We start from the raw sequence: 19384 nt of genomic DNA on the forward strand, positions 1-19384 counted from the left end.
ATGTTTTGTTGCCTAAGCTTTTCAATTTGTAAAGACATTAAAAATTTTTCAGACACATTTTTATAGTAATGGGAAGAGTATATCACCCAAAGGAACGCCTTAAATATTTGCCTGAAGATGTATCAGCTGCATTGGCTCATGTAAGAAGGGGTATGTCTATTAGAAAGACCGCTAGAAGATTTAAAATTCCATATGTAACCCTTGCATCTTTTTCGTACATATTCAAGATTTTGTAATTTCAAAATTCCTGTTGCATAAAATGTGTTGAAATATTAGAGTTAGACCCCATATCATTTGGAGTTAATTGTCAGGCATGTAATTCTGCATCTTTAGACACCTTAACCACCCTTGTAGGTCAATCCTAGCCAATTTGAGACAAGAAAAAATGTATCAAAAACTGCTGTCAAAACTGGCAGGATTTTTAAAATTAAATTTTTTTTTGGAAAAAATCACTTTTTTCAAGAAATTCCAAGACCTGCGAATCAGAAATTGCCTCTAATTTATGTATAAAGCTTAAAAAAACCTAATCATACAATAAATAGTATGATTTTTTTTTAAAGTTTGCATGAAAAAAATCGATGTTTTTTTGCGATTTTACCGACTTTTTTAAAATGGGCAAAATGTGGTCAAAAAATTTTCTGATCTGCATGCGACTAGTACCGTTAGAAAGCTAATGACCTCAGTTTTCTACTCATAGTTTAAAATGTTAAAAAAATATTTTAAGGGGGTGTTCCACCCCCCCCCCCCCCCCCAAAGTCAACTGACCGAAAAAGCCCCACCGGTGGGGTTATTCCGGTATAGGCCAACCGCCGCCCTTAAAACCGATTTTTGACTGACTTCTAGTTTAAAAACCGGTAAATGTTTTTGGGAAGTATGTTTTTTTTAAAGTTGAAGCAAAAAATTGACCAGAATAACCCCGCACTACCCTAATAAAATCTAAAATAAGAAATTAAATTATTAAATTCGACTCTCTCCTCCTCAAGTGCCCCTAGAGGCCTCTAGGGGCGTAGCCGCTAGTGTTATATATAATAATATTTGACTATACCAGATGTAAATTGGTTTGCTTACCATATCTGGGATACCGGCGTCTAACCGGTTGAGATTGGTGATAACATGCGCCATGTCCAGGAAAGGTCGCCCATCTTCTGTCACCTATAATTTAACAGAGGTTAATTATTATGATTAATTTATGTACTTTTTTCTTATTATTTATTCTCCGTAGTATTTTATTTACAACATTTTTGTAAAGTTCCCGAAATCCAAGAGATAATATTTTTATAATCATTTCAAAAAGCTAATTATTCATATTTAATATTTATAGCTTTCTATTCTTATAAAAAAGTAACAGGATGTCTGACTTTACCAAAGGATATCGATAACCGCTGAGGTTCTACTTTGCAGGGCCGGGTAGCTTCTCATAAGCCCACCACCCTCCCAAAAGAAATCGCAAAAAACATTAATAACCACATCAAGCGGCCGAGAAAATATTTTTTGTAACAGATGATGTTAACGAAAATAAAGAATAAATATCCTAAGTCCCGCTCGAGTCCTCTAGGAGCGTTGCCGCTAGTAATCACATATTATTAAACAAAAAAGAAGACAAATATCTAACCTGATGAAACAAGTAGTCTCGGAATAATTTCAGCATGTACCTAAAATAAATTAGAAATAATGTTTATAATTTGTAGTATAGCCCATAAAATAAAGAAGTGCGGTTTTATATCTGAAGCTAAAGACCTCGGAAATTAGTGGTCCGAATGGGTTGTACTTTTAAGTCAGGGAAGCTTGATAATTGTCTTGAGGTGATTTAGACAAAAATTACCCCTTCTGTAAATTAAAATTAGTGGCTGAAACGTTTGGACACTTAATAAATCAACTAATAAAAATTCAATTCAAGTCCCTAAAGTTGTAAGCCAATATAAAAGAAAACGTTATTATAAAACATTGGAGACTTGTGTAATAAACAGCCCAATGTCCCCTCCCTTCCCGGGTTCATACCACCCTCTTAGACAACCTACTTGTTTGCAGTATACATAATGCAGGGGTGTATATTCTGCAAAATTAACGCTGCTAAAGGGCTGGGGTGGGGGGATATAAAGAAATATGGGGTTTGGGGGGAAAAATGTAAAAATTAAGAGATCTGAAAACATTTTTTTTTTCATTTTTCTCCCCTCCTTGGTGTAAAAAACTAAAAGATTATGCAAGAGGGGGGATAAAATGAATAAAATTAAGATTTCTGTAAATATTTTTTACCTTTTTTCCTCTTCCTTGCTGGAAAAAAGCCAGGAGGGGAAAAAATAAAAAAATTTGCAGCAGGGAATAAAATGAATCTTGTGCAGAATATACACCCCTGTAATAATATGAATCCTTACCTATCCCCAGTTTCCGACCAAGCCATGTCCAGATTAAATTCCGCTCTGTCCACAACTGTGTTCAACTTTGTCAACAACCGAACCATCCGTCCGTTCTCTATCTCTCTATAATAATAATACAATAATTGAGTATGAAATAAAAAGTAAGGATAATAATAAATAATTGGACATTAAGCCGGCAAGAAAATACAATCATTTTTTCTACATGGTATTTTCCCGTTCTATGTATTTTTTAAAGATATTCTCAAAATATATTTTTTTTCTAAATCTTTTAATTCAGCTCTCCAAAAAAAAATTTGAAATTGATTAAAAATAATATATTTTTCTAGAAGGTTGCGTGATTTAAAAAAATTTTTTTTTTACATTTTCATTTTTTTAACCTTAAATTCGCTTTTTTTGATATTATTTTTATATTCAAATATAAAAATAATTAAAGCAAGAAATATATATCCCTTAATTACAGTGCAAATGCCCCAATTTTCTTATTTAGTATTGCACATATGTGCTGAAGAAAATGCAAATATAATTTCTAGAAGGTTGCGTGATTTTAAAAATAACTCACAAGATCAGAAACTTAAATCTTTGCCTCCACATTGACAGGAAACAGGTCACTCACTTGGATGAAGATGCCAACATAACAGTAACCAGAGAGAGAATTGCCGTCTCTATAACTTCACCTTACCTGGCTGAGACTGATGATATTTTGCTTGGCGTTGTTGTTTGTGATAGTTCCAAGGGTGAAGATCAAGCAGCCGCTGTTCAAGAATTATTGTTGTTTTATGATATCACATCCAACCAAATTTTTGCAATCTGTGATGATACTACCGCTTCAAACACTGGGAGGTTTGTAGGAGCCAATCTTATTGTGTCTGAGTTTCTCCAGAAACCTGTAGCTTGGTTTATGTGTCGTAGACACATACTTGAAGTACACATATCCACTTCATGGAAACCCTTACTGGAGTCGAGACTAAGGCACCACGGAGGGAAATTTATGTTAGGCTGAAAAATGCATGGCCTGTATTGAAACCAAAGCTTGAAGCTAACATGAAAGAACATGGTAACAAAGATCTTGTTAAATTCAACTGGAAATCATTTACTGTTGGATCAGATATCTATAGGATGGCAGAGGAAGCTCGTTCCTTTGGCACAAGAGCCTTAAAAACTTGTCTGTTTGAAAGAGGAGATTATAGAAAAATGGTAGAGCTTGTTGTATTCTACCTTACTCCAGAAGAAGTACATTGGGATTTCTCATTTCACCAGCCAGGTGCCTGCCATGAAGCAAGGTATAATCTTTTAATTAAACTAAACAAACAATTTACAGGATTAACTTTACAGTTTTCAATTTCACTTTTGGTTTATTGCTCAAATAAATAATATCTTTCTAACTTTAAAATTGCTATCGATTTAATATAAATTTAATTTTTTAGATTCATGGCAGATGCGCTGTATATAATGATGTTGAGGATAACTGGTGATGTTTCAAAATTGATGAGCAGTGAGGAGAGTAAGATGATTGAAACAGCTGCTCTGTTTATCTCCATATTCTACTCAGTGTGGTTTCTTAAATCTTACGTTGTCAGTCAAGCACCAAGTAACGATCTTATGTGTTTTCAGCAGGTCATGACAATCAAGAAACATTATCCTGTTCTAGGAGGTGAGCTATTGATCAGTTTGCAGCGTCATACTTGGTATCTTACACAGGAGTGTAGTGTATTAGCTCTAGCAGATGCTGATCTTGACAAAGATATTAGGCAAGAAATGCTTGCAAAACTCTTGAATAATCCAGCGCCAGAAACTTATGATCTTCAGAAACCAGTTTTACCAACTATTTCATCCAGCACAAAACTTCCAGATCTAATTGGCCCTAAGAGCTGGTTCCTGCTGGAGGTTGCTGGAGTAACAAGGGCAGAAATTTTGGCATGGGGTACAAATGGAGTGGTTGATGCATCTTTTGTTACGTGGGTCAAGCAGTTGACAGCTGTTAATGATGCAGCTGAATGTAATATCAGACTTGTGCAGGATTTCTGTAACAGCTATAAATCAGAGGCTCAGAGACAAAACAACTTCCACGTTGTTAAAAACAATAGAAAGAAGCTCAAATCAGACTTCAACCTCTCTGATATAGAAGCCCTGGCTAAAGATTGAGAATATAAATTAGTTTAAACAGCAAATATAAATTAATTTATGTATATAATGTGATCAAATCGTTATTTTTTTACTCAATAATACTAAAAAAATCACGCAACCTTTATATTTTTTTGCATTTTTTGAAAAAAATTATGGAGAGCTGAAATAATAAAAATAAAAAATATTTTTTATCAAAAAACCTCTTTTTATATGTATTAGCACGGGAAAATGCCATGTAGAAAATAATTTTATACAAAACATGTATTTTCTTGCCGGACATCACTAAATTAGTCTTTATGCTGTTTTTTGTGATAATAAGCAAGCTATATAAATTGAGTACAACACAAAAATATGATTTTCAAGTCTTGATATTTTAAAAACTAAATAGTAGAAAATTGAAATTCTTTTAAATAGGTATAAGCCCTGTAAATGTAGTTTTTAAAAATGAATAAAAAATATGAAGTTCAGTAAATTCAAGTTTAAATGCATTTCGTGCAACTACCCCATTAAGTCTTGGTAAAGATTTTAAGCTTATCTTTCTCCCTTTAAATGGGGCCCCTAGATGCTACGCTAGTAGTGAAAAACTAAACTGTAATATAGTCAATCCGTATTAAAAAAAATAAATAAAAAAATTCTATTACAAATGTTATAAAGAAAAAATCTTTTTCTTGAGTTTTCAAATTATTTTAACATTATTAGGTATACTAATATACAAAAGATATAGATATACCTAGCCAATTCTTCATGTAGGCTATCAGCTCTCTGCACTGCGCTCTCCAAAGCAGTATAAAATCTGGCTCCTGTAATATGGATAGCATTTTCTTAATTGTTCTTCTTATTATCGTTACAAAATAGAGCTTCTAATATACCAGACTGTCTATAAAAGCATGGCTAGTACAAATAGATTTAGGAAATACGTGGATATTTTACAGGGGAAAAATAGGTTTTATTTTAGGTTGCTAAAATGGATATTTTTTATTGGTCAGTTCCTTCATCCAATAGAAAGAGGGGGACGGGAGGGTAGTTATTTTAGACAGCTACAAGTTTCATTTTAACAGAGTACAGGATAATCTGGTGTAAGATCCAAGTAAAAATAAACCCATTCTGGTACACCTAGTATATTATCTATTAACAAACCTAAGAAATTATGAATAGGCTGTTCTGCTAATATGTGCACTTTCCTAAAAAAAACACCAATTTGATCAACCAACCATCAAATTCCCCCGACATTTTTATTGGTAAAAACAGACAGTCATACATACCTCTATCATTTTATACAAGGATAAAATTATAAAATATTAAGATCTTTCGAGGGAATCTTTGTCTATGGGCACTTACCTACTCTCGGCATCAGATCATTGACAGATTTAATTCTGCTTGGATTTGTCAGCAGGTACATTATCAAACTTTTCAGATCAGAACTAGAAAAAAAAATAATTCTGCGTTTTTATGTGAACACTCTTAAAACAATTGCAATTACGTACCATATGTTTTAAAAAGCGAAGCTTTTCTATAATTAGGGTCACTCCGTCCGTCCATCCGAGATAGATAGCTTATATTTGTTAATTTAGGCATGTTAGAATTGTCCAATCGATTTCAAATTTTGCATGATGATTTCTGTAGTAGTTATGTAGGAACTCTATAATCATTACCAGAATGTCCGTACGTCCATTTTAAACATGTTGATTTTTCTACTTTTTCAACATCAAATTTTTATGTGATCTAATTATCCGTTTAATCTGTTTTTTGGTAGGTATATTGATTCCTGGGACAACAAAGAACAATATTATAAACAAAGCAACCCTATAATCAATCCTAAAAATGTAAGTATGTCCATAAACATTATCCTGTATCAAGCAGTTTTTAAAAAAATTTACTTACAATTTTGCTTTTATATTCTTATTATTCAGTTCAGACACTATACAAGTGTTAATGTCCGTTTGTCCTACCGTTTCAGTGCTTCGCTTTTATGGATGTTGTCATCCTTGTTTTTATTATAAACTTAAGCTAAAAACAATCATGAAAACTAAGTTAATATCTTATACCTAACGCCAAAGCAATTTTTCAATTACACCATGGAAGCTTTAAAAAATCCAATTAAATCGAATAGAACAATAACCTATGCCTAAATGCTGATCCAATTTGATTCTACTTATGAGGAAAAGTTTAAAAATATCTTTGGGTGGTTTTAGGCTATTTTCCTAACCTCCTTTGCCCTCCCCTAGAGGCTAGGGGACCAACAACTAGTAAAAGTTATTGAGGTAAACATGAAGAATAAAGAAAAGAAAATTGGGGCACGAACTAATCAGGGAGGGAGGGAGGGGATATTGGGCTGTATGATATTACACTAGTCCCAAAAGTTTTGTTATTCATTGACTCAATAACTTTGGGGACTTTATTGAATTTTGATTGGTTGGTTCATTAAGTTTTGATGAGTGTCCAAACGATTCAACTACATTTTGTGTATCATCATTGGGGATTTGCATCAATTTATTGGTCATTGTCTTATCCCTGCAGAATCAGATGTCTGGGTTATTAAGTGAATAATCACCTGTAATTGCTGGCCACCAGTTCCATGCTTTGCTGGACATTTTCTCTCTGGATGGCTACAAAAGAATTGCAGGCAAGGGCCAGCACAATTCTTCCTAATGACACGAGGTCCTCCTGGGTGGAATAAAAAATATTAAGAAATAGAAGGGACAGTAAATTATTCTAGTACCCAACGTTTTATAGGTAAGTTTTCTTATTTGTCGACTTAAAACTTTGGTTACTTTCATTATACCTTGATTATGTAGTACAAACTACCATTGATCAAAATTTTCCAATAACATTTTTTTATTTTCAGAAGAGGTTTAAGACAGGGTTTCCTACGACACGGTACTTTAGATAATTAAAATGATAGGTATTAATATAGAAAACAAAATCGGATTCTGAGTTTAGCTTTTCAAAACTTTTATTTAGTTTATAGAAAGACATAAATCTAGAGGGAAAGAAACTAATATAGTTACCTGTTGATACAAGGACATAGCTGTCATAGGATTATTAGAATTAGGATCATAGGTCAGAACATCATACCTGTTGATACAAGGACATAGCTGTCATAGGATTATTAGAATTAGGATCATAGGTCAGAACATCATACCTGTTGATACAAGGACATAGCTGTCATAGGATTATTAGAATTAGGATCATAGGTCAGGACATCAAAAATTCCCGAACAGTTGAGTAGCAGACGGTGTTTCCCAACCAATAAGATCTTGGTAGGGTCCAGGGTACGACAGGCCAGGCCTAAATACATATTTCTATTTTGGTAACTCATTAAAGTAAAAGAAAAGAGGTGGCATGGGCTATATTGTTACTGCCCGCAGAATAGGGACCCTGTACCGATTTTGAATCTGCAAATAGTGTCTGACATATAAACACAGCCAAGACCTTGCAAAAGAACAGAAAGCAATTTGCTAGCAGATAAAAAGGGTTTCCATCACTTGTCTATATCTATACTTATAAATGTATTGGTAAATCTAAAAAAATTTGTTCAGTTTTAGCTAGGCCTATTCAAGACTTGTATTTTACTCTAATATTTTTCGTTCCCTATGTACGAGGACACAAAATTCAAAACAATCTTAGTTCAAAATTTATCCGCTAGGAGTTGCTATTTCTTATCTAAACTTATTCCTACCTGAACCATGAATATATCTGAGGGCTGATGTTAACTGTATAATGTAATTCCAGATCAATGCTTCTGCTAACAAACCTAAAAATTTGAAAAATGTTTAATTGAATCCAAAAAAAAAGAAACAAAAGTCCTTTTTAACATTTGATCAATTATTAATGAAACAAGGGTATACGTGGATATATTAATAGGGGGAAAATTTGTCGTCCAGTTTGCTTGCTAACATGGACCTTATTTAATAGCCAGTTCGTTCTTCTAGTAAAAGGAGAGGGGATGAGGTAATAAAGGGGGTGGATGGGGGTATCATTATTTTAGCCAGCTGCGAGAATTGCTTTATCAGAGTACATGAAAATCTGGTTCAACATGCAAGTAATAATATATCGATTATCCTATTATATAAAGTGGTAAGCGTTTTTTGTCTGTCCCGAAGGATCTTGCTAACCACTGAACCGATATTGTTCTCCTTTACAGTGAAGCTTCTTATAGGTCATGGGAAGGTTTTAAACTATTTTTGGGTCTTCACCCACCTCCCCCCCCCAAAAAAAATATTTTTAAAACTCTTTTGAAACTAAAATTTTCGACTTTCCCCCCTCCTACCTTAAGTGCCCCTAGAGGCTTCTAGGGAGGCGTAGCCGCTAGTTAATACTAAGTTCAAAATACAAATGTTTTACCTCCCGAGTTGTTGATAGCTGCTTGGTGTCGTAAAAGATTGTTCTTGCTTTGAGAGTACGGTCTGTACAATTAAAATAATATTATTAAAGTTCCATTGAGAAAATCTTAATGTAGGTATTGTTTTTATATTAATTTTTATTTCTTCTGAAGACTTATTTAAGATTAAAACATGGCGATATTCTCTTTTCATCTTAAATAATAACCTTTCTTTTCTAATTGGTTTAAATTTATTTACGAAATTTGCTTATATGTATTTATATCACACTTTGACGTAGTGACTTCTACACATACCTACTTTAGTTATAGAGCAGCCTAGCCAGTAAAAATATGCTCATATAAATATTTATGAGATATCTAAAATTTGAAAAGGTTTTACCGACTAGTGTCTCCGTTAAAGGGGTCAAGAGGTGGCATCTGGTTTGTAAAATGCCTAAATAGAATAAAGGGGGCATAAGCTATATGTAACTCTGCCCACAGGGTGAAGACCCTGTCCCGATTTTGTATTAGGTCGTTGAAATCAGCTAATAGCGTCGGAAATATAAACACAGCCATGTCCCTACTATAGAACAGAAAACAATTTGCTAGCAGACGAAAAGAGTCTCCACCCTTAAGGACCAAGTAGTTGTATGGATTAAACATCCATAATTATAAATTTATTGATCTTCTGTCAGTATTAGTTGTTATTGTAATAAGATTAGCAATCGGGATTCCCATATTTTTAAAAGCAAAGCTTTTCTATAATTAGGATCGGTCCGTCCGTCCGTCCAAGATAGATAGCTTTTATTCGTTAATTTAGGCATGTTAGAATTGTCCTATCGATTTCAAACTTTGCATGGTGATTCCTTTAATAGTTAGGTACGATTTAGAAAGCGTAGCAACTCTATAATCATCACCAAAATGTCCGTACGTCCATTTTAAACATGTTGATTTTTTTACTTTTTTAAAAACAAATTTTTATGTGATCATCCGTTTGATCTGATTTTTGGTATATTGATTCCTGGGACAACAAAGAACAATAGTAAAAGCAAAGCAACTCTATGATCAAGTCCTAAAAATGTAAGTATGTTCATAAACATTATCCTGTATCAAGCAGTTTTTCAACAAAATTATTTACAATTTTGCTTTGACTCTTATACTTACTTATTCTGATTATTCAGTTTAAACACTATACAAGTGTTTATGTCCGTTTGTCCTACCGTTTCAGTGCTTCGCTTTTATGGATGCTGTCATCCTTGTTCTATGATGATTAAGTATTCTAAACGGGTGGAAAAACTATTTTACTTTAAATTATACTCGTACCCAAACTTTTATATGAACGTAATGCATTCAAGGGGGGGGGGGAAGTTCTGACACATTTGCGTAAACGGTGAGTATAGGCTTTATCTTTGGACTGAGAGGATAGGTTATTAGGGATAAAATCATTCTTATATGATGAATTTCCCCCAGATTTAAGATTTTTTGGATAGGCCTCCAGGTTCCGGAGCTCCAGGCCTTCAGGTGGTCTCTGTACAGGTAAAAATGAAGAAAAAAATTTTTTTTTTAAAGTTTAAAATCAACTTATAAAACAAAATATGCATATTTTTTCTTCAAATATGTGAATAATATTAAAAAAGATGCATATTTTGTTTTATAAGTTGACCTGTAACTTTAAAAAAAAATTTTTTTTTTTTCAATTTTACCTGTACAGAGACCACCTGGAGGCCTGGAGCTCCGGAACCTGGAGGCCTATCAAAAAAATCTTAAATCTGGGGGAAATTCATCATATAAGAATGATTTTATCCCTTATAACCTATCCTCTCAGTCCAAAGATAAAGCCTATACTCACCGTTTACGCAAATGTGTCAGAACTTCCCCCCCCCCTTACCTACAAACTTTGGGTAATTTTATTAAATATTGTTTTTTGAATCAGACTAGCAAAGACAAAACTTTTAAGACAATAATTCTGTAAGTCATTATTGGGGATTTTCACAGGGGTGTATATTCTGTACAAGATTAATTTTGTTCCACTGCTCCAAAATTATTTTTTTCCCTTCTAGTTTTTTGCAGCAAGGAAGGGTAAAAATTGAAATCAATAATACCCCCTCCCACATATTCTTTTGTTTTTTTTCAACAAGGAGTGGAAAAAAATGGAAAAGGTATTTTCAGTTCTCTTGATTGTTACATTTTCTTCCCCCCCCCTCCCCCAACCACATGTTTTCTATTTGTTATATCCCCCCTCTTGCAGTGTCAATTTTGCAGAATATACACCCCTGGATTTTTATAAAATTATCGTCATTCTTGTTCCTTAAGATCCCTAACTAAAACTAAGGACCAAACTTACCTTGACATTAGTGTTTCAGCTCCTGGGTAATAATCATAGACAAATAATATGGAGTGATCACTGAAGGATTTACTTGTAAAAACCTAAATAGAATAAAATAGAGTTAATACAAATAATATGGAGTGATCACTGAAGGATTTACTTGTAAAAACCTAAACAGAATAAAATAGAGTTAATACAAATAATATGGAGTGATCACTGAAGGATTTACTTGTAAAAAACTAAACAGAATAAAATAGAGTTAATACAAATAATATGGAGTGATCACTGAAGGATTTACTTGTAAAAAACTAAACAGAATAAAATAGAGTTAATACAAATAATATGGAGTGATCACTGAAGGATTTACTTGTAAAAAACTAAACAGAATAAAATAGAGTTAATACAAATAATATGGAGTGATCACTGAAGGATTTACTTGTAAAAACCTAAACAGAATAAAATAGAGTTAAAACTTTAAGTAAAATTCTGCAACAGAAAATCTAATTTCTCTAAAAAGAATTTTTTCTCTTTATTCACATTAGCTAAGCTAATCTTCTAATGGTTGATAATCTTTTAAAATGTTTTCCAGTATGGCATCAAAGCCGTTTAATATCCAGAGGATTAGAACCGGTTCTCGGCCATACTGAAAAAACATTTGTATGTATAGTATAGAATTGCAGAAATTTTCCTTGAATATTGAAATAATTATCATAAAATTAATACCATTTTGTCAGTCCGGGCCTTCGGTACCTAGAGGCTAACAAAACTAGGTTTAATCTTATTTTTATTTTTATATCCATGGAAAACTGTCTATAATACGAAAAAATACCAGTTTACCTGTCTTAGTGTTACCAGGTTTGAGTGTGCCATCTTTTTCCATTGCTCTACCAGGCCCATACATTTTGTATTTACCAATCTAAAAAAAATAAAAATCTATCAATCAGACAAATAAAATAGAGAAAAAAATCATCCTAACTTGTCTACCGATAATTTCAGGGTAACTTATCTTTCATCATCATGGAAGGGGGGGGGGGGGACACCATAATTTTACTACATCCATTGCTTATTTCTTAAGATCGTGGATTTTTTGTTTATCTTTATTAATATTCATGCAAGCCAATATTAATAAGTAGGTTGTTGTTCAGTTAACAGAACCTTAAAACGAAAGGTTAATTTATTTAAAGTCGCATCTTTTGAATTGAATCAAGGAATATTAGCTCGGTAGTTTTGTTTGTTATTGAATTCTATAGATTAAAAGGTCAAGTAAGAAGTGACACATCTTTAGTATATACCGCGTGGGACAATGATTTTGACAACCATTAAACTCTGCTTCTTTTAAGTACCTGTAATTATGTATCCTTCTGAGACACATATGCTGGCCTGTCTTTATATTCACTGCTTTATACACTGTCGTTACATACCTACAAATAGTCAGTTTCAATCAAAATGGGTAAAGGGATAGTTTCACGAAAAGTTTTTATATCATGAAGATGTTACAATTCTTACAGATGCCTTAATATTCATATATAGCCTAAAATAAACAGACTGAGGAAGCTCAACTATAAATATAAAAATCTTATTTTATCCGAAAAAAAATATTATAATAGAACAGTTTCATAAATAAACATTAAACTAAAAACTTACGAAACCTTGTAAGATTTATAACGTTAAAATCTAGGAATCGATCTAGCACCTCAACCAATAAGCAAATCTTAATGAAACTTTGTGGGAATATGTAAATTGTGAACTTATTTAATCCCTAAAAATATCAGCCGTCTATCTCAAATAAGAGTAAAGAAAATCATGAAAACTTAAAAATCTAGGAATCGAATTTGCCAATAAGGAAATCTCGATAAAACTTGATTAAAGTATGCAGAATATGAAAGTATTCAATCGCTGAAAATTTCAGCCGTCTATCTTGAATACGAGTTAAGAAAATCATGAAAACCTAAAAATGTAGGAATCGATCTAGCACCCCAACCAACTGACGAATCTTAATGAAACTTGGTGAATATATGAAGAATGTTGACATGATTCATCTCTGAAAATTTCAGCTATCTATCTTTTGTAGGAGCCGAGAAAATCACGTTTCCCCATTTCTGTCTCTGACAGACGGACGGACAGACGGACATTTTGAATTATAGAGTAGATTCGCTACTAAAAAATAATAACATTAAAACAATCCATACGTAAACATTTTCCAAAAAGGACTTACCCAAAGGTGGACGACTTTTGTATATGAGAATTTGTAGTTTCCTCCAGGGGACACAGGGATGAGAAATTATCAACCTAAAACACAATTTAATCATTAATAGATATTTATCGCATATTATTAGACAGCTTTCCGTGAATATTAAAATGAATAATTTTAAGATTAAAACCAGTTCGTGGAAAATTGTTTGTAATTCTATGCTATACATGATTTTTCAGTATGGATGACAACCGGTTCTAATACAGCTGATATAAATTGGTTTCGAAGCCATACTAGAATAATACTAAATGCTGATTTAAACGCAGGGTGGCCACAGACTTTTTTTCAAAATAGTATAAAATAGTATGCAAAAAAAGTAAATAGTATGCAATAGTATGTAAAATTTTAAAAAATAGTATGCAATAGTATGTAAATTTTTTAAAAATAGTATGAAATAGTATGCAATTTAAACAAAATAGTATGAAATAGCAAGCATTTAAAACACTATAGGGCCTTAAAATGTTGGTTAGCTATCAGGAAATCATTACTTTCTTGTCTTATTAGATTGAAAAACATAGTAACAAACACCAACATTCTATTCTGAAAAAAAATTTTAAAAAATGAGCTAAGAATTAGTAAAAAAATAAGTTGTTTATTGACTACCTACCTATTAAAAATTTTGGACTAGTAAAATAATTTTGTTGTGCACAGTGTCATAATTCATATCGTATTTTAAAAAGAAATATTATATAAAAAAATTGAAAGTTCAAATATAATAATAAATAAAGGTAAAGTTTCTGACAGGGGCGTGCAAGCTTTTTATTTTTGGGGGGTTAAAAATTTTTTAAGGGGGGGGTAATTCGTTTTTTGGGGGGGGGGTAAAATGGCGCGCGAAGCGCGCCGCAAATTTTTTTTACCCCCCCCAAAATTTTTACCCCGGGATAAAATTTGCATGGGGGGGGTAATTAACACCCTCTGAAATCTGTTGGCAGGGATAAATTTATTTTACCCCTCCCAAAATTTACCCCCGGGGTAAAATTTTTTTGGGGGGGGTAATTTAAATTTTGTTAAATATATAGTATTAAAAATGCGCGCGAAGCGCGCCAAAAAATTTTTTTATTAGAGATTTTTTATTTTGGGGGGGGGGGGGTAAATATCCCCTCCTAAATGGTTTAATAAATAATAATAATAAAAGTTCAAATAATAAATATTTTACAACAAAATGAGAGGATCTTTCTAATGACATAGAGAAACACATTATATTTATATTAGTTTGTTAGGAGTTAATCATAAACCTCAGTAACCTGTAGGATCATTTAATAATAAAAGTACTCCTCAATGATATTAAAATTTATAAGGAGAAATCTTTACATTGAATGTAGAAATACCAATAACTTTCAATAAAGGTACAACAATCTGAACTGAAAGACTACTTTCTTCTGGAAACATTTCTAAAAAAAAATTGAAAACAAAGTAGCGAGTTTGCCGCATTTTCACAGTAGCATAGATAGGCATTTAGGTTAGGTAAGTGTTAATGATTGCCCCGCAGGGTTAGAGCCCCCCGCAGGGACTAGAAATAGGAGAAAAGATACTGTGAAAATGCGATGAAACCTGCTACTTGGCTTTCTTTTCATGATCAAAAAAAATCAGTTTGTTTTAATTACCTAAAAATTGAAGATTTATCTGAAATCCAAAGAAATAGTGGAAATAGTATGCAATTTTGGACAATAGTGGAAATAGCATATTTTTTTGGAATAGTTTGCATAGTATGCAAAAATAGTGGAAATAGTGGAAATAGTATGTTTGTGGCCAGCCTGTAAACGCCCTTTACAACGCCTCACATTCATCAGATTACATTTATTATGATGGATAAAATTAGGGAACCTGAGATTCTGAGATCAAACCAATTAGCAAGTTATGTTAGAAAGAATTCGGATTTGGAATCTCAATTTTAATTATAAATCTACATCAGAACGCGAATTTAAGCTATTAACACTACAGCCCTTTACATGATTTTATTTCATTAATAAAATAAGAACGCTTTATTCAAAACAAAGTCTTGGTGATCTATTTCTCAATTGAACCTATAGGAACACATTGCAGAAACAATCAGAAACAATTTTGTTAGTTATAAATAGTTGAATTTCTTAGGCTAAACGGATTGAATCATAAGTGGCTAAATACAAACGAAAATGGACGGATAATTGTGTTAGATTAATCATCAAGGTTAATAGACCTATTAAAACCGATACAAAAATATATATCCTTTGGTTCAAATAACCTACTAATGGATATAAGAATATACGGGGAAATTTTGACACATGAAAAGTTGTCGTCAATTTAAATTACTAACATGAACATAAATTATTGGTTAGTTTGTTCAGCCAGTAGGAGCAAAGGGGGTGGATCGTTAATTTAGCCAGCTACAAGTTTTATTTTATTAGAGTACAATATAATCTGGCGTAAGATCCAAGTAATAATAAATCTATTGTCCTACCTCAGCTGGAAGATCCTGATTGGTGTCTGGATCCGCTATTGTGTGACAGATCATCTGGCGGGTCAACAGATCCATTTTTGATTCACTTCAAATATAACATTAATTAATCTTTGAGGTAGGTAGTTCAATATTAGTTTGTATTTGTGTCTCTTGGATCATAAAACTATTGGATCTGTAAGTGAAAATTAAGGTGAAGAGTCGTTATTTTTATCTGTATTATGGGTAAAGGGACGTCCAAGCTCTTTATTTTAAGGGGGTAAAATGAGGGGCTTCAAAGTTTGAGGGGAGTAAACAAAATACCCTTTTACCTAAACCCTTGGACGTCTATGTATGGGTGGGTAGAAGGACTTCCACCACCCGTCAAGAAAAATGGCCCACCAAAAAATCAGACACATCCTTTTTTGTCAAAATATTTTTTCATTTAACCAATAAAATCGTAACTGTAATTGAGAACCATATCGGCTCAGAGATTGGCGGGATTCTTGGCTACATAAACTAACAGAAATCTTGTTTATTAAGGACAAAAGTCCAAATATTTTTACCTTTCCTGAATAGCAGTGGGCGCGGCATTGCGCACTTTCATAGCCACCACCTGGCTTGGTGTACCGGCATAGGCAGACCAATTGGGAACCAACAGACTGTTACCAACAACCTAGATTTAATTGTTTCATATCAATATCATATTCTAAAAATTTTGGCTTCCATAAATGTAGGGTCATTTCCCCTCCTACTCAGGGTTTCGGATCCGCATTGATTTTATGCGGATCCGGATCCTCAAAATTTGGTCAGTGCGGATCCGGATCCGGATCCGGATCCTACTGGATCCGGATCCGGATCTTTGACAATAAAAATAAAATCACCAAATTTTTCAAAAAAATTAATTCTTCAATTCGAAGTCAAAAATACTTTTAATTTTCAAGTCTGAACCTAAACCTTAAAGATTGGCTCTCATCAAGAGAATGTCTGAGATTTTATATAAATTTAGGTAGATTTTTCCATTTTTTCCGCATTTTTTGGAGTCTAAGGATCCGGATCCGGATCCGCATTTTTTTTGCGGATCCGGATCCGGATCCTTGGACTCAAAATATGCGGATCCTTGCGGATCCGGATCCGAAACCCTGCTCCTACTAAATGAACGAACTGATCAATAAATGATGTCCATATAATTTACGACTGCAATAAAGAAAATCCATTGTTTTCTGCTAAAAATAGATTATTGTAGAGAATTTTTAATACTAATAACAATATTAATGATCAATAGAATAGAATTATCTTTTATTTGCCTTTCCCTGTATTCTGTTACAAGCGGTTACACCCCTAGAAGCCTCTAGGGACACTCTCAGTGTTTTATAAAATTAAAATATATTTTTGGGGTAGAGGGTAGATACCCTTCCACAAAATAGGACCTATAAGAACCGTTACTGGAAAGAAGAACCATATCAGTTCAGCGGTTCGCGAGATCCTTCGTTACAGACAAAAAAAAACGTCTACTACTTTATATAATAGGATTGTTACCTGTCCCGTAGTTAGCTGACTGGGTAAGGTCTCATCTGGATTATAGAAATAGGTGGTTCCATTCTCACTGAACACTGTCACCTAAACAGAAATTAGGGTTGGGCCAGTTATCCGGGTTGGTCGGATATCTGGCCGCATATCCGGCCATTTTAAATATCCGGATACCGGCAGATTAATGATGCCGGATATCCGGTAATTTGCCGGATATCGAACAATGGCCAGATGTCCAGCCGATAGCAGATATCCGGCATTTGAAATCAGCCAGATATCCAGTATCCGGCCAAAAACGTATCCGGCTCAATCCTAACCGAAATATAGTTGGTAAATAAGTTACAGTATAAACAAGAATGACAACATCCATAAAAGCGAAGCTCTGAAACGGTTAAACAAACGAACATTAACACTTGTAGAGTGACAGAACTTTATCAACATTAATCGTATCTCAGTTTACCAACTTACATTGGCCGCAGCTGCCGCTGCTTGTGCTTCCTGTTCCGACGTCTGCGGCGGCGGAACCCCGTTGCCGCCAGCTCCGCGCATGCCTCCGTTCATACCGCCAACCATACCACCACCAGCAATAGAGGTGGGGGTGCGCATCATGTTGATCGGCGACTGTCTCTGCGAGGAGGTGGGTGGCACCCCGGAGGGGGGCGGGGGCATCCCCCCACCGCCCCCAGGGGCACCGCCTGGTGGTCCTGTTCCGTTTGTACTCGTCTAAAAAATATTAATATTATTTAATATTTTTAAACATTAACTAGAAAAACAATAGGATTCTTTCAAATCAAAACTATATTTCTGCAAAGATTTTCAACTAATTGAGAAATAATGTATATTTGTATTTGCTATTGTACCTAATCAATTTCTATAAAAGACAAAAATTACAACTATATTATAAAAAAAAACATAGAAATTGTGACCATATTAAAGTTTTTTTTACAACAACAAACATAACATAAGGTATAATTTAGTGTTGAAACAAAAAACAAAACAGATTAACACAAAAGTCATACCTATATTTTGTAGCTAACAAAACTACTCTATAATTTGCCTAACCTTCTTACAAAAGACACAGAAACTATGTATTGTTAGTTAGAAATATCTAAACACAAACTATTAAATATAGGCACTTAATGGTCATGAAACTTTTAATTTTCAAAAATCTTATGGTTAATAAAATAGGTAAATACAAAATCCAACACCATGAAAAACAACAATTCTTAACAATCAGTTCTAGTACATTCAAAAAGTAGTTGAACTTCTAGAACTTTATTTCTACTTTAGACGTAATGACACAATTCATGATAGAACTGCTCCGCTAAAAAACAAGGATGACAACATCCATAAGTAGTGAAACTCAAAACTTATGAATAGAAATAAAAAAAAACTAAAAAACAGTGTCATACAATAAACATTAAACATGATAAAATAGGTAAAACAGGAAACCTGTAAGATCACTTAAAAACTTGAAAATCTAGGAATCGATCTAGCACCCCGAATAACAAACAGATGGACAAAACAATGTATAGATTAGATGGGTATATGTTATAGGAATCTTCACTAAAAATTTCATCTGCCTATCTTGAATAGGAGCCGAGAAAATTACGTTTCCCCCATAGCATTACGGACTGACGGACAAAGTGAATTATAGAGTAGCTTCGCTACTACAAATCTCATGACGGAAAGCAATAAAGTTTTTGTCCTTGCCAACGAACCGGTTTAATTCACCATCCATTTTATAGAAACTTCATATACTCTATCTAGGGATGATTTTAAGCCCCCCAACTGCCTAACTAAATAAAAACAACAGTGGCATGTAGAGGAACTATGGTTATTTGTAAAAATTGGTGTAGTAAAATAATAAGTTTTATTTTTAAGTACCAAATGTCCAAAAGAACAAGAATGACAACATCCATAAAAGCGAAGCCCTGAAACGGTATACCAGACGAACATTAACTATTGTAGAGTGTCAGAACTGAATTATTATACAAAATATAAATATATACGTAAATTTGTTGCAAAACTTCTTAAATACAGA

The 19384-nt window shown here is 33.3% G+C and overlaps 2 protein-coding genes across 3 annotated transcripts in view; one reads left to right on the plus strand and one right to left on the minus strand.

Moving 5' to 3' along the window:
• Positions 1-19384, minus strand: part of PAN3 (Poly(A) specific ribonuclease subunit PAN3) — a 203823-nt gene that overhangs the window by 1481 nt on the left and 182958 nt on the right. For both annotated transcript variants that reach the window (XM_080171543.1, XM_080171544.1), the window contains 18 exons: positions 17809-18063; positions 17350-17430; positions 16377-16486; positions 15835-15919; positions 13362-13435; positions 12490-12567; positions 11984-12062; positions 11165-11247; positions 9221-9274; positions 8844-8905; positions 8179-8253; positions 7642-7787; positions 7051-7163; positions 5838-5920; positions 5230-5299; positions 2373-2477; positions 1613-1652; positions 1069-1152 (listed from right to left, as the gene is read on the minus strand). In XM_080171543.1, coding sequence (XP_080027669.1) covers positions 1069-1152; positions 1613-1652; positions 2373-2477; positions 5230-5299; positions 5838-5920; positions 7051-7163; positions 7642-7787; positions 8179-8253; positions 8844-8905; positions 9221-9274; positions 11165-11247; positions 11984-12062; positions 12490-12567; positions 13362-13435; positions 15835-15919; positions 16377-16486; positions 17350-17430; positions 17809-18063 — 1677 coding nt within the window. The remainder of the gene's footprint in view (positions 1-1068; positions 1153-1612; positions 1653-2372; positions 2478-5229; positions 5300-5837; positions 5921-7050; positions 7164-7641; positions 7788-8178; positions 8254-8843; positions 8906-9220; positions 9275-11164; positions 11248-11983; positions 12063-12489; positions 12568-13361; positions 13436-15834; positions 15920-16376; positions 16487-17349; positions 17431-17808; positions 18064-19384) is intronic.
• On the plus strand, positions 3059-4612 carry LOC145328004 (uncharacterized). Its single transcript, XM_080171539.1, has 2 exons — positions 3059-3655; positions 3800-4612. The coding sequence occupies exons 1-2, from the start codon at positions 3315-3317 to the stop codon at positions 4515-4517; spliced, it is 1059 nt and encodes a 352-aa protein (XP_080027665.1). The 5' UTR covers positions 3059-3314; the 3' UTR covers positions 4518-4612.

The sequence above is a fragment of the Acartia tonsa genome, chromosome 9 (assembly GCF_053477335.1).
Source record: "Acartia tonsa isolate MP-2025a chromosome 9, ASM5347733v1, whole genome shotgun sequence".
Lineage (NCBI taxonomy): Eukaryota > Metazoa > Arthropoda > Copepoda > Calanoida > Acartiidae > Acartia > Acartia tonsa.

What these genes read in the sequence shown, in the direction of transcription:
- LOC145328004 (XM_080171539.1), top strand. Translation starts at nt 3,315, where the DNA reads ATGGAAACCCTTACTGGAGTCGAGACTAAGGCACCACGGAGGGAAATT. An exon ending in GGTGCCTGCCATGAAGCAAG is followed by an intron (nt 3,656 to 3,799) that starts GTATAATCTTTT and finishes TTAATTTTTTAG; the next exon opens with ATTCATGGCAGATGCGCTGT.